Source organism: Miniopterus schreibersii, assembly GCF_964146895.1.
Source record: "Miniopterus schreibersii genome assembly, chromosome: 1".
In the NCBI taxonomy this organism is placed as follows: domain Eukaryota; kingdom Metazoa; phylum Chordata; class Mammalia; order Chiroptera; family Miniopteridae; genus Miniopterus; species Miniopterus schreibersii.
Window position 1 is genome coordinate 169,967,643 of NC_138101.1, and position 21,628 is coordinate 169,989,270.

At 33.5% G+C, this 21,628-nt stretch overlaps 1 protein-coding gene across 1 annotated transcript in view; it reads right to left on the bottom strand.

Moving 5' to 3' along the window:
* The window catches only part of EXOC5 (exocyst complex component 5), a 42,207-nt gene that overhangs the window by 2,326 nt on the left and 18,253 nt on the right, over nt 1–21,628 (bottom strand). Inside the window, exons 6-17 of the mRNA XM_081143545.1 lie at nt 19,460–19,488; nt 17,971–18,080; nt 16,329–16,373; nt 16,078–16,218; nt 15,004–15,086; nt 13,780–13,989; nt 12,087–12,234; nt 9,053–9,161; nt 5,188–5,308; nt 3,669–3,755; nt 869–977; nt 454–669 (exon numbers count right to left, since the gene is read on the bottom strand). Of these exons, the coding sequence (XP_080999671.1) occupies nt 454–669; nt 869–977; nt 3,669–3,755; nt 5,188–5,308; nt 9,053–9,161; nt 12,087–12,234; nt 13,780–13,989; nt 15,004–15,086; nt 16,078–16,218; nt 16,329–16,373; nt 17,971–18,080; nt 19,460–19,488 (1,408 nt within the window). The remainder of the gene's footprint in view (nt 1–453; nt 670–868; nt 978–3,668; nt 3,756–5,187; nt 5,309–9,052; nt 9,162–12,086; nt 12,235–13,779; nt 13,990–15,003; nt 15,087–16,077; nt 16,219–16,328; nt 16,374–17,970; nt 18,081–19,459; nt 19,489–21,628) is intronic.

The following is a 21,628-nucleotide window of genomic DNA, read 5'->3' on the forward strand; positions in this document are numbered from 1 at the left end:
ACATAAACTTGGCTATAATCTTTCTGAAAAGATACATATTTTGTCAATTTTCTTCAATAGTAATAATAATTTATACTTTTGTGAACTAGAACTAGTTACATTATTTACCATTTTTCTTAAATAATTTAAACCTTAAGAAAAATGATTTCAGAGAGATGTACATGAATAACATTTTGCTGATTGTGACATATACAGCATTAGTGGTGGAAGTCAACAAGGTCATTTGGACTGTGAAATAGAAATATGGCTTTGTCTAAAATAAAGCATGAAGCAAAAATGTGTTAATACTGGAAATATGATTAGAACAATCTTTTTTCCAGTTAGGAAATGTTATATCTCATTACAGTATCAACAAAAGTTATGAACTTTTCACAAATAAGTCAGTACAGATTTTTAATGGTCTAACTTATGTTCTTGAGCCAATTTACAAATTTGCTATTTGTGAATACATACCTTAAAGTCTTTGGCACACTTCCTATATTCAGCTACATCACAAATTGCTAACATGCCACCCATACAACTGTAGGAATATTGTTGAAGATGCTCATAAATCAGTCGATGAAAACGTACTCCAAATTCCATCAAGACTGTATCCACATTCTTCCCATCCATGGAATTTTTAATCTTCTCCATTTGTTTTCTTACATAAGCACAGACTTTAACACAGGCCTGTAAAATTTTTTCTACACTTATTACATAGAAATGTGTACCATGTTAGCTAAGGAGAAAATACATATAGTTTCTCATTAATTTCTAAGTATAAAAAGAAAAACACTTAGAATATATAGTAAGGTACACCAATGAAAATGTTAACAAAAGTATTAAGAAAGCAGATATTCTTACTAGCATATCAAATCATTTTACTCACATTAGTATACTGAATCAAAACATTGTTTTCATCTTCTGGCTTAAAATCTGTTTTCTTTTGTTCTGCAGCCAAAATATGTTTCATTTGTCCAATCATACAATTTAATGTCCTAGAGAATTGACAATAGCATACATTTGATCCATTTAACTTATTTATATTACTTATACTAAATTAAATTAAAGTTATTTAATATCACCATAAAACTATTTTACTATTGGTAGACTTTAGATTTTAGAAAAAAAAAATCTAGGTCTTGATGTCAAAAGAACTCTTGGTTTTATTAGCTTCCTGCTCAAAACTGGGTAAAGATTCATTTGCTTAATACTTCATTTAAGTCTTTAAAATCTTAGAAGCCTGTCATTAATTTATTTCTTTAACAACTATATATAAAGAATGTTTAGGAAAGGGGAAAAATAGGGGGCTTAAGAAAAATGGCTAAATTTGGAAGAACAGGTGAGAAGAGTATGAGTTTCCAGTCTAAAGACAAGCAGGAGGCTGGTGACAAGTGATACTGAACACTGAGCTGAGAAATGAGAGCATGGGTTTATAACATCAATAATGTTTGTTATGTGATATTCTCCAATAGGAATCAGTCGCCCAGTTATGGAATAAAAAAGACTACACTGATTCAGAGCTTAGGATCTTTAAGACAGTTATGGTTAAAGAAAATGGATTTTAGGATAATTATGAGAGTAAGTCAAGGATGGACCAAGCAATCTAAGCACAATAATGAATCAAGTAAAGCTAGGAAAAGAATAACAGATTAGCAAAAGATGAAGATATTAAGGGCTAGAGTTCCTGCTGAGGTCAGAAAGCAAGTACATGTAGGTGGAAGAATAGGAGGTTATGAGCATTAAGTGGGATGATTTAGGTTCAATGTTTTTGTTACCAATGATAACAAGGTGGAACAGGATACTAAAGTAAGCAGCTAAAGTGGAGGCGATCGCCCTAGCCAGTTTGCTCAGTGTTTAGAGCATCAGCCCACGGACTGAAGCATCTTGGGTTCTATTTCAGTCAAGGACACGTACCTTGGTTGCAGGCTTGATCCCTGGCCCCCGCTTGCGGGAACCAGTTGATGTGTCTCTCTCACATCGTTTCTCTCTCTCTCGCTCTCTCCCCTTCCCTCTCTCCCACCCTCCCCCTTCCACTCTCTCTGAAAAGCAATGGAAAAAATATCCTTGGGTGAGGATTAAAAAAATTAAAGTGGAGATGATCAAGAAAATGACTGTGTCACACACATGGAAGAGGAAATAACCCAAGACTTAGGGAAGATGATGCAAGCTTCAGAGACAACGTGAATCTGGCTATTGGTCTGAAAATAGCAGGGATGCAGGTGAATGCTGAGCTCGCCTCTTGGCCTCACCGTACATGGTAAAGGAGAACTGGAAGTTCACATTCAAGAGACCACTACAGACCAATGTGCCTTCAATTAGACAATTAATGCAAACACTTTGAGATTCAGGCTTACATGGGAAGATGAAAAGAAACGAAATGACCTAATATATACTAAGAAGGCAACTAGGAAATTTGTATTTCCTATACTCTTGAAGGCTTAACATATTCAAATTCCGGTCCCTCAATCATATTCCCAAATATGATTTTCGGGTATTCTGAGGCAAAGCCAAGAAGAACCAACTTAGTATGAGGGATTTAGATTAGAAAAATACATACTTTCTTGAAGTAATGATTACAGTGTATATAATGTATACATATACATTATAATTTAAAGTAGTTTTGTATATGTATAATCTCATGTGGTTGTGACTAAAAACAAAGGAAAAGACCAGTTTCTAGGATTCTCCTAAGCATTTAATTCTTCAGTAAACTAGTATCAGTAATTAATTTTGTAACATCCTTATTTTTCCAGTTTTAGTCTTCAATTTTATTTTTCTTTCCCTTATTATCACATGCTCTATGTGAAAAGATAACTAGGAGGTGAGCTACAACTTTGTTACTACTAATAAAGTACAAATAATTTACTTTTTAATAAAATACAGTGGATTCCAAGTTTTCTTTATAACAGCACAGTAACTAAGTTGCATTCAAATATGCTTTCTTGAATAGAAGAGAAAGGAGTAGAATTACAGTAAATGAAAAAGATATGCCCAAACCTAGTATAATGGGCTTTAGAATTTGAGTCCCAGCTTTACCACCATTAACTGAGTGATCTTGAGCAAATTACTTAATTTTTTTAAGCATTGACTTCCTCATCTATAAAATGGAAAGGTATTTCCTATCTAATAAATGAAAGAATATAGGCAAAGATCCTCTCACTGTGCCTGGCACATACATGGTAGCTATTATAATCATCAATAAATATATGCCCACCATCATCTCAAAAGAAAAAAAGGAGACCCACTGTTCTACACTATGAATAGGTAACTAACTACAAAAACATTACAAAAATATTTTGAATGTAGAGTTTGCATTCACTTAATGGAAGTTACCTTTAGAAAAATTAGTATATTTAAAGCATTTCAGATATAAGCCTGAAAATTCTAAATGAAAAGGAGTTTGGAGAGAGAGACAAGAAGCAGGGGGTTAAAAGTTTTTTAACTGAATCTGGATTAAAAGTAAATCTAAACATACTGACTTCCAGAAATAATAAGCTTAAGGATCCAATAAAAGTAACATTCTAAGAAGGATAAAAGCAACATGTAAAAATAAAGTCAAATGGTATATCAGGATGGTGAAATTAAGACAGACTTTTTTCATTTCTGAAAACCATTTTTATGCGGCTATAATGGCATTTTTTATAATTTTTAGAAATGTAAGAGAAAAAGTAAAACTAACAACTTGCCTATCGATGCCCGTATCCAATTTCATCTCCATTTGTTCAATTATTTCTTTTTTCTTCTGAAGACATTCAGATAACTTAGGAGAAGAACTATTAAATGTTTAAAGAAAAGAAAAATCACATTAGTAGACTTACTGTATTGTTATATACATTTATACACATATATGCAATATTTTAATATGCTCACAAATTCAAAAAGCACATTAAGTAGTAAGATAATTATAGCTGACTTTGAACATGGGTTTGAACTGCATGGGTCCACTAATACATGGATTTTTTTCAATAAATACTGTATATGTATTTTCTCTTTATGATTTTCTTAATAACACTTTCTTTTCTCTAGCTTACTGTAAGAATACAGTATATAATACATATACAAAATATGTATAATATGTTTATCTTATCAGTAAGGCTTTTGGTCAACAGTAGGCTATAAGTATAGTTAAGTTTTGGGGGAGTCAAAAGTTATACACAGATTTTTGACTACAGGGATGGGGTTGGGGCGGCTGGCGTCCCTAACCCTCACATTGTTCAAGGGTCAACTGTCTTTAGTATTCATTATAATACCCACACTAGGAAAATGTAACCAGTTAATAGAGAAAAGGAAGATTTAGATTGTTGCTTTCATCTTTACATCCCTTAGAATATAAAAATATGATTTTGAAATTTTAGAATTATTTGGTTTCCTTGTTAATTAAATATCTATTATACTGGTAAGAAAAGTCACAGACTATCACCAGAGTCTTAAGAACATAGCAAATTATACTAATTAAAATTTGGAGATTAACAGTTGTGTTTAACTTTCTTACATTAAAAACAAAAAAACCTGACAGTCATATTTGCCTTCTGAATGCTACCTAAATATCAAAAACACCCAAAATAATAATAGTTATGTGAACTCTTTGCTACGTGGCATTATAGCTCTTTAAACAGTAAATTTCCTTTCAAAGTGTGATTCAGAGACCACAAGTGATTTTTATCTTTGAGATTGTTTCTGGAATAATTTTTTGGCTTATCAATGTTTATAGCAAAATGTCTGGAATTTTATCTTTTATATGAACAGTTTACTTCTTTAATAATAGTAGTACACATACAGTTTTATAAAGCAAGTTAATATATACACTACTTAATTTAATCCTCATGTGCTTTAACAATAAACTGATAGGAAGATATAAATGTAACCTTACTTAATGCATCAAAATCTATAACCTATTAATCTCATAAAATTTGTGTTGTGTGTCTTTTTGTTGTTGTTGTTGTATGTCTTTATATTACAAGTGGGTACAAGCTAGAAGTCCTCCTTCCCATCAGATATAGGGTGATGACAGATTCAGTCTTTTCAAATAAACTACCACAAAAGGAAAACAGGAGGCAAGGAAGAAGGAAAAGGACCTTTACTTTTTATTTCATACCTTCCTGTCCTGTTTGATGTTAATCTGAACATGTATTACTTTCAATATTTAACAAAAGATATGTAGAATATTGTAATATTTATTGAAATACTAATGAAAATTTGACTAACCTTATTAGTGGCATAAGGTGGTCATTAAACTGCTTATCAAAAAGATGAAAAATAGTATTGGCCTGCTGCACAACATCCAAAAAATAGAGATTTGCATTCCGAGAATCTGAAGAAGGAATTCCTAAAGTTGGAAAGCATGTATATGTTAGAATCATACTTTAAGAAGTTCATCTTAGCAACAGAAAAATGAATGTGGTTTTACATATACAACATGACGTTTTAATAAATCAACAATGATTTTTGTGGACAGAAAGTAAAATTAAACTTGCTAATAACGTAACAAAATTAATGCAAAGTTTTTATACCCCAAATTTTCACCATCTACTGAGCAAATTCATTATTTGCTGAGATAAACCAAAAACTAAATCAATAAATGCATCACAAACTATACCTTTTCCTCCCTTTTCCCAGTCTCTTGTGCCCAATGATTCACTTGAGCAATGAACACACTTCTACCATTTTTCTTATAGCCAGGCCTCTTTATCTCTGATAACAGTTAAAATAATTTTCTTATTAGCTTCGTGGTTCAAATCTCTTATCTTTTATGCAATAGTAACATACTTAAACTTACTCATTTCACACATGTTCTCCACTACTGACTCAAAAATAGTCATTCCTCTCACAGTCTACAGAATAAATTCTTAATTTTCAGCATGTTATTCAAGCTACTCCACATTCTGACCTCCCAAAAAACAGGTGACCATTCCAAATTTCAATTCCCTCTTTTTTATAAAAGAGTGATAAACTCTAAGGTCCCTCAAACCCTAGATCCTTATGTTTCTAGAGAACAGACTGACAACTGCCAGAGGGAAAGGGGATCATGGGCTGGGTGAAAAAGGTGAAAGGATTAAGCAAACAGAAAAAAAAAAAAGAAACTCAAAGACACAACAGTATGGTGATGACCAGAGGGAAAGGGGGTTGAGGGTAGGGGGAGGCAGAAGAGGGTAAAAGAGGGGATAAATGGTAATGGAAGGAGACCTGACTTGGGGTGGTAAACACACAATATAATATACAAATGATGTATTACAGAAACAATTCTGAATACCTATATAGTTTTATTAACCAATGTCACCCCAATAAATTCAATTTTTAAAAAAAGTAAAACCCAAAACATACTGTATTATCTAAGAGCAAATAAAGCTTTGGAAAAAAATTATCTCATGGAAAAATAAATAAAAGGCAGAGAGGCTAGGAAAAATATTCACAGAAAATGGGAAAATAAAAATTTAATACCTAGAGTTCTTTACAGGATGATGATTTTTTTCAGTTTTAAAAATGAAAATCAAAGGTGTTTTATTTTCCCACAAAAGACAAAATCACGCTTTGGTAAAAAAATTAAAGGCTCCAACACAAACTTATAAGAGAAAAAAGTAAAGTCAATACACATAGGAAATACTAATCCTTGCTATTAATGAAAGACATGAAAATTAAAGCAATATGTATATATATTTTTAACCACTAAATTATTAAAGTTTCTAACAAAAGAATATTAAATTATGTGCAGAAAAACTGGCACAGTCATACATGCAGTAGCAGAGTAAATTAGTGGAGAAAAAACCCTTTAGGAAAACAGTTTATATGTATAGAAATTTTAAAAATTTGTAACATACTTTGATCTGGTCATTTCACTTCTGGGATATTATCCAAAGAAAATAATTCAAAATAAGGAAAACACACTAAGTTCTACAATGTTCACTATAGCATTATGTCTATTACTAAATTGCTGAAAAGATGCCATACGACAAATAATAGAGATGGTTAACTTTGATAATACATACATATGATAGAATTTTATACAATCACTACAAATAATAGCAGTGAGTACCAACTAAAAAGATGCATGGAAAATATTTACAAACATAAGGGACATTCTTATCCTACCAGGAAATTTTCTACACCCTTCCAAATTGTGAATGCTATTAGAATAAAGATGCTAGGTTTCCATACTAGCTAAATAATAAATCCTTCATACTATATGGATTCTTTACTTCATTATCTTTTTAAATCTTTATATCTTTGAGGTATTATTACCCCAATACAAATTACCACGTTTTTAAGTCATCTGCAAATGGCAAATGTTAAATACTTGATGTCAAGACTCAGCTGTAATTAAGAAACCAAAAAATTTAAAAAAGCAGGACACAAATGCTTATCTACATTATCAGAGCAAGTGTATAAAAAAATGGGCAACAATAAACCACAAGGTTACTAAATTATGGGCAATTTTGCTTCAATGTTAGAAACTTTATGGAATGATGTTATATTTTGAGTGTCTGCTATGTGCTTTCTAGATGCTAGACTATAATGGTGAATAAGACACATTAAGATTCCTACCCGTGAGAGTTTATATGCTGTTCTACTTAAAAAACTCCTTTTCCAAATACTCAGTTTCTTCCTTCACTTCATTTAGCTGTCTGGTGTGTGTCTCCTCAGAGAGGCCTTCTCTCACCCTCCTTTCTAAAAAAGCCCTCTGCCCCTGAATTCCCCATCCCACCTCCTCATTCTATTCCCTGTCTATTCCTTACTCAATTTTATTTTATTTTCTAGTCATTTGTGTCTACTACCTTTTCCACAAGAATGTGAGTTGCATGAGTGCAGAAGTAGGCACTTAATAAGTATGTGCTGAACAAATGAATTCTGGTGGAGGCATACATTAACATGAAAGTTTCATTGTGATAAGTGCTATGAAAAAAGTTAATCCCATGATGAAATGATGAGTAACCAGGCTGGGAGAGCAGGGCTAGTTTACCTAGGGTGATCGGCAAAGGCCTCTCTGAGAAGCTGATGTCTTAATTGAGACAAAAATGTTGAAAAGCCAGGCATGAGAAGAGCTCAAGGAAAAGACTTCCGAGGGTGGGGAAACAACAAAGTGCCAAGAGCCTAAGTGAAGAAAAAGAATGAAGGCCAGAATGTCTAGGGTAGTGAGGGAAAATGCACATGCGATGAGGATGAATACATATGAGGAACGAAGGTCAGAAAGCCATGCTTCTATGAAGTTTGTTGTTGTTCTCCCCCTAAGCACAATAGGAAGCCACTGAAGGGTCTTAAACAAGAGAAAAATAAACTGTTAAACAGAGTCGGTAATTTGGAGAGGCAAGAACGGATACAGGGAGACAAGTTAGAAGCAGACAGAGATGGTGTTTAAATTAGAGTGGTATCAGTGGAGATGGAGAAAAGTAAATTAATTTGAATTATGTTGGAAGTATAATCAGGGCTGATGAAAAGGAAGAACCATGGGAACTCCTCAGTTTGTGGCTTGAACAACTGGTAAACAGAGGTGCTTTTTAAAGACATGGGGAAGAACGGAAGAGGAACAGGTTTAGGTGGAAGATAAAGAGTTTCATTAGGGATATGTTGAGTCTGAGGTGCACACTAAGCAGGCGAAGTGGTCAAGGAGGCAACTGGATCAATAGGACTAGAATATGGGGAAGAAATAATTAATATCCTATTAATACAGTAAACCTGAAAGAACAAAAGCAAAAATTTTACTATGAATATATTCCTTTCCATACTTATTTTAGAATATTTTCCCTTCATTACTCAATTGTCTCAACCAGAATTACTATCACCTTCATTTCTGTTTCTACGACATTTTATAACTTATAGCACTGTAATACATTCTACTATATACTGTAGTGACTTATGTAGCTTACCCTGACCTGCTTGATGTAAGCAATGTAAGAGAACTGTCTTTGTATAGCTTTCATCATCTTGACAAATCCTTGCATTACAAAAGCTCAAAAAGTATTATTCATTACACTGAACTGAATTCAACATATAGAGTTGCTTTATAAAACACTATGCATATAGTTAACCAAACAGGATCAAAGAAATTTAATACAAATTAGAATACAAATATACTTACCAGCGAGTCCTGTTTCCAAAGCATAATCAATATGCTCAATACATAAAAATTCCACAAGAATGGTAAAAATTCTAAAGGCATTCCTTGGTAGATCAGAAGGATCAGAGAGCTTTAAAAACAAAAACCAAATACATCACTCCTCAAGTCTACCACTAAAAAAATGCAACTTTTTCCCCCCAGCAATTAACTTTGTATAAAATGTAGTCAGTATTCAGGTATCAAAATAGTAACTTACACCTCTTCCTCCCCACTTCCAGTGCCTCTCTCACATACATACAATGCTCCATCTTTGCCTGCAACTCTCCTGGCTTAGACTACATCAATGTATTTCTGACCTGGATTGCAATCCATTAGTGATTGTGATAAGAACGAAAAAGAGAAAGGAGAGAAAACCAATAAAAAATAAAGTATAATAAAATCCCTCCTTAATGTACACAGTAAAACCAAATATAGTTTCATGAAACACACACACACACACACACCCCTTTTGAACTGCCATGTAAAGTGCATTTCTTATTGTGGGGCATGGTCAAAGAAGTTTGAGAGGCAGCAAAAAATGAACAAAGGCTATTCTAGCAATACTCAGAACAAAAAGTCCCCTTTATTTTACTGGGGGGGGGGGGATGGGGAAATCGATAAACTGATGCACTATAAAATATGAAAGGCTCAAATCCCAGCCTCATCACTTCCTGGTTGACTGAGCCCTTGAGATGCTACTTAGCCCTACAAAGCCTCAATTTCTTCATTTGTAAGGAGAGAATAATATGAATTGTACTTATATCTTAGCCTGAGGTGAGAATAAAATATGAAAATTCATGTAAAGTACTTTAGTACATAGTAAGCCCACAATAAATGTTCATTTTGATGTTGATGCTGCTGCTAACTATTCAGTAAAAGAATTATTAGAAGTTATGCTGAGAAAATAAAATCTAACTTAAAAAGTTAGAAAATTACCTCTCAACTTCAAACAACCCAATTTTTAAAATGCATAAAAATACATCAAAGAACATATATAAGGCTTGGCAAAAGGAGGTTTACAGTGGAGTACACGAAACACAGAGTTTATTCTTGTATTATTAATTATTGTATTCTTTTCCATATGAACAACTATAAACCTACTTTTGCCCCACCCAACATGGATTGCAAATGAACACATGAAAAGATGCTCAACATCATTAGTTCTTAGGAAATTCAAAATAAAACTGTAATGAGGTATGACTACGCACCCTATTAGATTGTTTAAAGTTAAAAAGACTCATCATACCAAATGCTAGAGATAACATGGAACAAATGGAACACACACACTGCTGGTAGGAATATCAAATAAAACAACTTTGGAAACCAGGAAGTATTTTAAGGACTACTGCCGTATTGTTACTAAGCATATACCCAAGAGCAATGAAAGCACTGTCTGCATAAAGACATATACATGAATGTCGATAGCAACTTCATTCATAATAGTCAAACACTGGAATCAATCTAAACTTCCATCAATACGTAAATAAATAAGCAAATTGTGGTATATTCATGCAATAAAATACTACTCAGCAATGAAAAGGAACATACTAATTAATTCACACAACATGGATGAATCTCAATATAATTATACTGAGTGAAAGAAGCCAGAAACACATGTACATACTATACTATACTATAATCCCATTTATAAAAAATTCTAGAAAATTAATCAACTTCTTGAAGATGTCCTTTTTAGCTTTCAAGACTTAGTCCTCAAATGTCCCCTTCTTTTAAAAAACTACTCTACAGTGGCATGTAACAGATCAGGGGTTGCCTGAGGATAGAAGTGGAAGAGGGGAAAAAGGAGATTATCAAAGAGCAACAGTGAACTTTTTGGTGTAATGAATCTTTTCATTATCTTGACTACAGTTATAGCTTCAAAAGTGTACACATAATTTACCAATTTTTTTAACATATGCAGTTTATTAAATGTCAGCATCCAAAAGTTATTTTTAAAAAAGGAAATAAAAACCAATCTGCTTGCTCATTACACCGTCGTTTTTAGTATCCTTTAAAGCTGCCATCACCATCTACAAAGTTAAGTCCAAATTTCTAAGCATGGTATACATTTTTTCTCTACCTTTTCAATGTCCTCTTTTATTACTCTCCCCATATACATTTTTATTTCAAGCACTTCATGCTGCATGATTGATCTTTGTATATGTCTTTGTACATGTACTACTCTCTCTGCCTGAAACAGCCTGCCAGAAACATCCTCCTAAAGATACCATATTTAGCTTTGAAGATCCAGGCCTCAAATGTCTCTTTTTGATAACTTTCCTGATACTTTTCCTTAATTTCTTAACCAGGCAGAACTGGTTGCTTCCTCTGGTAGCAGCAATACAGACTTATGCTGCACTAATTCTTTATATGTCTACCTTTTTGCTCCACACTATTTAAAAGTAGTGTATATATCTAATATTTATATCCTCAATGTCTAACATGGCAGCTGGTACAAAGTAAACACGCAATAACATTTGTTGGATCAGGTTGCACTGAATTGAACTGAATTTTAATATTGTGACTTTCCAGACAGAAGGTGATGATTTAGAGTTGTTATGATTTAAACAATAAATACAGGGTGGGGAAAAAGTAGGTTTACAGTTGTTCGAATGGAAAATAATACAATAATTAATAAATAATAATACAGGAATAAACTGTTTTGCGTGCTCACAACTTTGTAAACCTACTTTTGCCCCACCCTGTATAATGCTGACAGCTACATGTTGGATGATCTGAGGCATTAGGAATATTTTAACGTATTTCCAGCATTCAGAAAATTAAATATATTACTGTACCAAATATACCACACCAACCAGATGCGTCATACCATAACATTTTTACAATGTACTTCTAAATCATTTTGAAGTAATTTTGTTCTCTAACAAAAATCCTGTATATTTTTATTACAAAAATACAGTTGTTCCTAACCAGACAGATTTATTTTAGTATAAACAAGGCAAAACTTAAAAGACACAGCTATGTATAAATAAAACAAATTTACAATTACTCTTACCCTATGACATCTTTCGAAGGCTTGTTTGGTTTCTTGTAAAAGATTAACCACCACTTCTTGTGATAGAAAGGTTTCCCCATGAGTATCAATACTCGGCCCCAATGGTAAGTTGGTACGTTGTCTAATTCTCTCTTTCAAATCTTGAATACTAGAGCATCATATCAACCAATTTTAAAAAAGCACTTTACTACACATAGATTTTAATTTCAAGTACACTTAAACTTAGTATACAACAACAACAACAAAATGAATTAATAGCCAGGAGACCTAAAAGTTCTAATTCCAATAATTAGTTCAATAAAGAGAAGTAAGCCTTAAAGCTCTCAATAGAAGACTTTCATCTGAAAAATTAGGAGATTTAGAGTTATCTCTGAAGTCTCTTTCAGCTCTACAATTCTGACTCAATAGCCAAAAACTCCTTGTTTGGTTTCGTAGGAAGTGGGCTATTCCAAGTAAGTTAATATTCCAAATAACTAAATGGTCCTGCCTAAAATAAACTTTAAATTTTAATGTTTTTAAAATATATTTAACAATTTAAACATAACGGTTATAATAATCTCAATAAATACACTGCACATTTCTTCATTATTGAACAAGATCTGATCAACATAATTTAGCTTTTCTTAATGATTAAAGGGTCACTTTCAACATTTATTATATGGTGGTATCATTAGGTTAAATTTTTTTTTGTTCCTACAATATGTAGCTCCACACTACTGTGAACTATCTTAAAATTTTTCTGATTGTTCGTAGTTTTTCTTTTCCTTTACTTGCTACTGCCTTTCAGATGTCAATTTTTATGCCTAATTATAACCTCTTCCTGATCATTATTTAATATATGACAAACTGGGAAATAAGAAACTGATTTGGGTATATATGTATGTGGACTCTGGACCCTGATTATATGGTTCTACAAAAGTCATTGTGCTTCATCCTAGAATCAACTGGGTTCTAGATAGTTGAGATCTGGATTACTGAGGTGCCACAAATTCTCTCAGCAAACCACTTTCTTCTAGTCTGTGAATAAACACAAGTTTTAAGGTATTAATTAAATAGTTTTATACACAAATCATTAAAAAGCTCAGGTTACCCAAATTGTGAACTATTTGCTGTTTCTTTTCACACCTGCAATAATCAACAACAAAAAATGCGCTTCCTAGTTAATAACCTGAAATACTTTACTGAGTTTGAAACCAAAAAAGAATCTATAGAACTCTTTATAGTACTGGTATTCTGTTTTACATTTTAAACATGTTAAATTAGGTCATTTTCAACACGTGGTTCAAGGGACACAATTTGATCAATGGTATAAACAAACTGGGTTAAAAGATTTCTTTATAGAAAATTCCAATGACTCAACAGTTGACAAGTTTGTCCAAATATAATAAAGTTCTTAGTATCTTTATTATTATTTTTACTTTTTTTTTTTATTCTCACCAGAGGGTATTTTTTCCTTTTCAGAGGGAGTGGAAGGGAGACAGAAAGAAACATCGATGTGGGAGAGAACATCAATTGGTTGCATCTAGCACGGGGGTAGGGATCAAGTCTGCAACCAAGGTATGTGCCCTTGACCGGAATCGAACCCAAGACCCTTCAGTTCGTGGGCCAATGCTCTAACCACTGAGGCAAACCTGCTAGGGCAAGTTCTTAATATCTTTAGTCTTATTATATAAAATTTAACTGAAACACTCACCCTCCTGTGCCAATGGATCTCTTTTGATGGTTTTTTGAATCATAATAGCGCTGTAGGATCATAGCACTTCTGCTTTTCAAATATCCAGTCTCCACCTCAATATAGTTCTCCAAATAGGAAATGAAAATGGATTTGATAAGCTTAGACAAGAAAGTCTGTTTATCAGTACCTAAGTTAAACTCCATCAACTTGCTGGAAAGATTTGTGGTTCTTTTCATGGAAGAGGGGGAAAAAAGATTAATATATATTTTAGGTATAGTAACAATACTAAAGAATAGACATATTTACAATGTGATTTTAACAACTGACATTAAACCACCATTTCTTAAAGTTTTGGAAGGTACTTATTAGGACACAGAGAGCAGCTGTATAAGGTTATATATAAAGCAGAGTGAATATTACAAACATTATGGTTCTGAAGCTGCCATAACTCCTAGGGATTACTTAGGAAACAGGCAACCAACCAGCCTAGAAATGGCAACAAGTGGCAGAATGTCTTCAAGTATGCTCTAATGCTATTCATGACATGGGACACAAGTCAAAATACTGAGAGGTCTACTCTCTTCATTCTCTTTGGTCTTTGCCCATGTGGACTTTTCTCTAATTTTCTTTTCCCATCGTCGAAGATAGGCTCATCATAATGTTGTTCTTCATAAGAACTTTTTTATTATGGTTACTTTTGAAAACTTTCCTCCCAAAATGATGACTCTGAAGAATAGCAATAGGGCTGGGTAAAAACTCCATATGAAGCTTCTGATGTAATATTTCTAAGATTAACACTGCCTTTTACAAAAAAAAAAAAAAAGGAAGACAAATTCTCACATTAGACGTAAGGCTGAAATTGTCATGTTTTAAGAATTTGTCACTTCTTCAATTTCTAAAGTTTCAACTGCAATGAATGTAATTATACTAGTTCTTGGAGAAAAATATTGAAGAACAGTGAAGTAGCTTACAATTAAAATCTGAAACAAAATTCTCAAGTCTTAAACAATATAAACAAAGCTTTGTTTCATTAAAGTACATTAATATAAAGCATAATATCCAATCCCTTAATGTGCTAAGAATGCTACTCTTATGCAATACTAGTCTATATAGCCAAGCACTTAATGCTAAAAGGCATATTGCTATCTGCCAAACTATTATTAAAGAATTCTTGAATACTCCCCCACTTTTGAAAAAACAGTATCTAAGATCTGTTATTATTTTTAATAATTAAAAATATACCTTGTATATAAATCATAGAGATTTTTGAGATATTGCTCTGCGTCGGACTTCCTACATTCTTCTAACTGGTCTTTCACAAAACTCTAAAAACAAAGTCAACATTTTGTCAAGTCAGTAAATATTAAATTACATACTCAAGATGTATTTTTCTGAAATTAACTCTACATTTTTAAACTGTTCTGACTCACAAAGGTAATGCATAGAAAACAGACCAATTTAAAAAAATAGGTTTAAAATTTTACCGCTATATTTACTAGTCCATCTACATCAGTCTTGGAAATAAGTATTAAGAATTTCAGAAGTTTTTTTTTTAAATGGCCTATCCTGACTCATGATGCACATTTTAAAAACAACAACAACAACAAAACTTGAGGTTATACCAATACACTCATTTCCTTAAAGCAGCATTTACCAAACTGTGGTTTTGATAACATTAGTGTCTCTTGAGACATTAACAGCCACTACTCTAAAATTGGGAAATGCTACACATTACACGCCCACTTCTAGAGAACTATATACATATTAGTACCTTTAAAGTCTATTTAAAAGCCCTGAATCGTGTTTTAAAAACAAACACATTTAATGTTTCTTAATCCACTGGTAAACATAGTTTAGGAAATGCTGCCTTAAAGTATAGTGCTATGAGAGTAAATATTGTAAATTAAAGTCCTGTTTTTTTTCTTTCCATGTTAGCACATTATAAAAAATTCTACAGACTGCATTTATAATTCTTATTCAATTTCACAAATGCCATCTATTGGTCAAGGTGAGGACTCAATAAAAATAAAAATATGAGGCTACCCTACTATAACCTGTTACTACTACTATGATACTACTACTACTACTGGTAAACAAAATTTAAACATGTGCTCTGATGACACTTATCATATTTTTTCCAACAAAACATTTTTTATAATGTATGACACTATCAGTCCTTTCTTCATTCACTGGATAAGTAGATTACTATTCCTATGGACATGACATAGTAAACTAATTTTTAAAAAACTTTTAAAATATAGGGGGGGGAAAATCACATATTGCTTTAAGAACTACTTAGTCATTATTTTAAATTACCTGTAGCTTGATTTCAAATACGTTTTGAATAAGTTTAGCCAGTACTGTTTCTGGATTACTAAAGATATCTCCAACTTGTTTGTTCACCCGTTGACAGAGTATTGCTGCATCTTCAAATATATCATTTCTCAAGTAAGCACCCTAAACAGCAGAGGCATTTTGCATAGTGAATACATTATTTTTAAATCGTTTTTAAAACACAAAGTAGCATAAAATAAAATGAAATCCAATAAAGTATACTGTTATGTTACCTCCTGGCACTGCTTTATATATACATCAACACAATGGGAATAACCCTATGAAGAAGAAGAAAAAAATCACTGTTCTGGTTAAATTATAATCATCATCTCAATAAAAGAGGTATTATACCTATGTAATAAAGCTATGTCTATGTTCCAATTAATGGCCAATAATTGTTGGACTTCAAAGAAGAAAACTAAGGGATAACTGAGTTCTTTATATTCATTTTACACAATCATCGACTACTCATCTCCTTCAACTCCAAAACATGGGCGTGTGCGCACACACACAGATTCAAAGTCTTGAGGAAAGGTTTTAGGTATATATATTTCCTTCTTTCTTCTTTGGGATTCAAAGCATTTGCATTCCCTTTCAAGAATATGGCCCAAGCTATATTTAACTGACATTCTGGAAATTTACTTTAAAAATTGAGTCCATTTAAATAGAATTTATTTAAATAAAATAATTTATCATACCTTGCTGACCAGTCATGAGCATACATACAGGTGTTTCTGTGGACAAATGTTGCTGACTGGTGATGTGAGATAACTTATGCCTCCACTTACGTTAATTTAAGTAATTTCTCAAACACCTTGCTGACCAAAGTAGGCAGCTGCACAGGCAAGTTCTGGCTCAAATTAGCCAGTCAGCAAGGTTTAAGCTCACTATAATGAGATTTTTGCTTGTTAGCAAATTGCACATAAAAACAAGTAAGGTAAACAATATAAAGTATAATTTGTCTCAAGAGCCATTCTTTCTTTTAAATATATCTTTATTGATTTCAGAGAGAGGAAGGGAAAGGGAGAGAGATAGAAACATCGATGATGAGAGAAACATTGATCAGCTGCCTCCTGCACACCCCTTACTGGGGATCGAGCCCACTGGGGGCGTGTACTGACTGGGAACCGAACCATGATCTCCTGGATCACAGGTAGATGCTCAACTGCTGAGCCACACCAGTCGGGCTCAAGAGCCATTATTAATACTTAGATATGGTACTTAAATGAAAAGTCCAACAAATGGCCTATATTTCCCTAATCTGATATAAAGAAATAGACTAAAGGAAGCACTATTTCTTTAAGCACTTAGTTTACAGAAATGCATTCCCATACAGGGGTTCTCTTCCTAATTCAAATTCCAGGAAGAGAGTTCCATGATAGAATATTCCCTTTGTATGACCACCTGAGATCCTCTGGATTTAATTTAAGTCTTTTACTAGTCACATTCCATCTATTCCACAGTTTCTACACTCCACCAAATACTTAAGGTCAAGTCTTCTTGCTTTTGACCTATTTCATAACATGCTTGACTGAAAAAATAATACATTACAAACCAAGAAGGCAAACAATATGATTTTCTATGTCAAACTATATAAAAATTCATATATAGCTTGATATGTATCAAACATATATATTGATATTTGATAAAATATTGTTCTACAACATAAAATCCCTATTTAAATAATATTAAATACCTAAAATTTAACATCACTTATGGAGAGATATGAAATGTACACTCAATTATTCAAAATAAAAATTATCATTGTGATAGTCATACAACTAATAGGGGAAAATCAGAGACTATAATATATAGAATTTATATAATCTCCACAGTCTTGAAGACTAATTTTCATTTATAATTTTTACTATTTACCTTAAAATGAAGTAAAACTGCTGCTACTTCTCTCATTCTGGAGATTTCACCTCTTCTTTGAGCACTAGTAAACTCCTGAATCAATTGGCATTCTAAATCATGGTATTTACCTACAAATAAAAAGAAAGTCACTTAGCTACAATGAGAGAGACAAGGTATCCAAGTTATTTGCTAGTATATGAATTATTTATAAATATAATGACTACAGATCTAGCCCTCTTTTGAAAAATTACAAAAACAATATGGTATTACAGGCAGTGAATCTAGACTCTACAATATACTGTGTATATAAATCTCTATTTCCAGGACAAGAAAATCTTCCCAAACTAACCAAACAGCTGTGTTTCCATAGTCTGACTGATATTTACCACTATTACTTTAAAAAGCAGCTGGCAGGGGAAAATCTCCTCGATAGCATCTCTGAGAGGAGACAGGAAAAATCTTAAACTCGAATGAACAGAAAGGGTGAGGGGGACTACAGAAATTTTTACTTGGGTTCAGATGCCTTTACCTTGAACAATGGTGAATTCGACACCAAATTTCACCTTAAAATACTATGTGATATTTGATTCACTACATTTGTGAGTCTATTATGGTTCTGAATGAATAACTGAACTTTGGAATAATCTATAGTGTTCAAAAACACTGCAGGAAGTCCAACTATCTGTGTCATCCTTACCCTAACACTTTTGGGAAAATAGGTAGTTCTTTGAACCTTCTTTGCAAAATGGCCTCCCAAACAGTGACTCAGGCTACCACAGGAGTCTGCAAATACAGTGGCTTTTCCAGAAACCTATAATGACCTGCCTAAAATACAATCCAAAGATTGGCAAAACTCAAACTAGTCATGTAAGGAATTAAATAGGTACTAGCTATGGCCAGTGTGGCTTAGTGGTTCAAGTGTTGGCCCCCCAGTACCAAAGAGTCTCAGGTTCCATTCCCGGTCAAAGGCACATGCCTGGGTTGCAGGCTCGATCCCTGGCTCCAGTTGGGGCTGTGTGGGAGGCAACCAATCAATCAATGTGTCTCTCGCATCGATGGTTCTCTCTCTCCCCCCAACCACCCCCTTCTACTCTCTCTAAAAAGCAATGGAAAAAATATTCTCGGGTGAGGATTAAAAAACAGAAACAAAAACACCTACTTTAGAAATATCTGTATGAATACAAAACAATCTCCCAGATACATTGTTAAATTAAAAACAGAAGGTAAAAGCTATTTATATGCTACTAATTATTTCAAAATAAATGGGGATGGTAGAACTAAGTTTTACACATATATACATGATTGATGTCCTATGCTTGTATATCCATAGAATACTCTGGAAAAATACCCAAGAAACTGGTAATGGTTGTTTCAAGGAAGAGCAATCAAAGTCAGGGACAGGGTGGGAGGATGACATTGTTTCCACTATCTCTCCTCTTTTTTTGTCCCTTTACACACGTAACTTATTACTTGTTCAAAACAGTTAAATAAACAGAACCCCACTTACTTGCAATTTTGGATTTTACGTCTGAAAATCTGAAAGATAAAAACAGACGGTCAAGTTCATTAGTTGTAACAAGGGTACCATAGCAATGTAAAATATTAATAAAAAGGGGAAACCAAGTTTGGTATATGAAAATCCTCTGTACTAAGGATCATCATAAAAAAAGGAAGACAAAGACAAAGTCAGAAGGGAGAGAGTACTGACAGGAAGCATGCCAGGTGACAAAACTAAATTTGGGATATTCAGAAAAGGTGGCTGGTTCTCATTTAGGAAATTCACATTGAATAACCAATTCTCTTGTTAAACAGGGAAGAACTGCATGAGGCATTTAACAATCCACCCTGCCCCAACATTGAGTTATTGTCCCTAGTCATATTCACTGGCATTTTAAATTCACTTGATATTTGCCAATTTCCCTCCCTCTGTTGGGATCTTTCATATAAAGTTCAATTATTGTTATTTAAAAGAAAAAGTATATACAAATAAGTTACTTTGAAACTAGTAGAGCCCAGCCCGGCATGGCTCAGCGTTGAGCTTCGACCTAGGATCCAGGCAATCAGGGTTCGATTCCTGGTCAGGGCACATGCCCAGGTTGTGGGCTGCAGCCGATCAATGACTCTCTCATCATTGATGTTTCTATCTCTCTCTCTCCCTCTCCCTTCCTCTCTCTGAATTCAATAAAGATATATTTAAAAAAAAAAAAAACTAGTACAGAAGCCATAAAAAGGACCGAGCAATATGCTCAGAAAAGTAACCATTAAATCTCTGTAAATTCATAAACTAAAATATGCATACCATACACTAGAATTTTTTCATATCTTAAATATCAAGGGGGAATGCACATGATGGAAAATGAATGCTGAGAGATCCTATATAGTAAGTTTGAAGAGAGAGGAAAGTGGCTGGCAAAAGAAATGCCAAAGACAGATGTTTCAGTGTGGTATGAACATCATACTATGCACTTACATGTAAGGCCAAAATGACATTATGTGGGGCATGACTGTATCAAAGTCGTGGCAGATAACAGAGTAAACATAAAACCACATTAATCTTTGTGAAAAGAATTAAATCTGGTTAGGATATGTACTCAATTCCAAGGCCTGGCAGAGAGGCTAAAACAAAACTGTAAGAGAAGTACGCAATTGTGTAAGTGAAAAGCAGAAGACGATGAGTATACGAATGTGTTTTATAGAGGCAGAAGAGGACTGAGAGAGGTGGGGGAGGTGAGTCACACATTTTACCCGTGTTAAGTAAATAGCCCAATTATGAAGTGAGATAAAGTTAAAAATGAGGTTTTTGTGGGTCACTTTATTTATTTTTAATTTTTTAAAAATATATCTTTATTGATTTCAGAGAGAGGACAGGAGGGGAGAGAGAGAGATAGAAACATCAATAATGAGAGTGTCATTGATCGAGCCCGCAACACGGGCATGTGCCCTGACGGGGAATCAAACCCCGATCACCTGGATCCTAGGTCGACGCTCAACCTCTGAGCCATGCCAGGCCGGGAATGGGTCACTTTAAAAATCATTGCTCTCATGCTGGGCAAGTAATGAGATTATTAGTAATAGCTAAGTGACAGATGGCCATTACTGCTAATCCTTTATGATGACACAGTTGAGAGTAAAATAAGATGTATTTTGGGGGTAGGGAACTCACTCACTCTGTTTGGGACATAATGGTCAAGCATTAAGTATAGCAACACATTTATATTCTACCTGTACCAGGGTATCTTCAAGTATTACCCAAAAAAATAACAGATATATTGTCTGTTATATGGGAAGACATATTTCTCTCAGATATTCACATAGGGGAACTACTACCACCAATATTGTGTGTCTGACATTCCAATTGACTAAAGGAAAATCATGCAAAAAATTCCATCTCAGTGAAGTTTCTTTTAGGATGAAACAATTAACACCTGACTTATGTGACCCTAGGGCCTTGCAACTAAAGCAAGGGTTCTTAATCTGAAGTCCTTAGGGAGGAGCCTATGGATAAGCTAATGAGTAGAAAACTCCATGAAATTATATACAACAATCTGTATGTATCTGAATTTTTTGAAGAAACTTTATAGCTTTCATCAGCTTTTCAAAGGTGACTTAGATCTTAAAAAACTTAAGAACTCTCGCCCTGGCCAGTGTAGCTCAGTGGAGAGTTCGCCTGAGCACC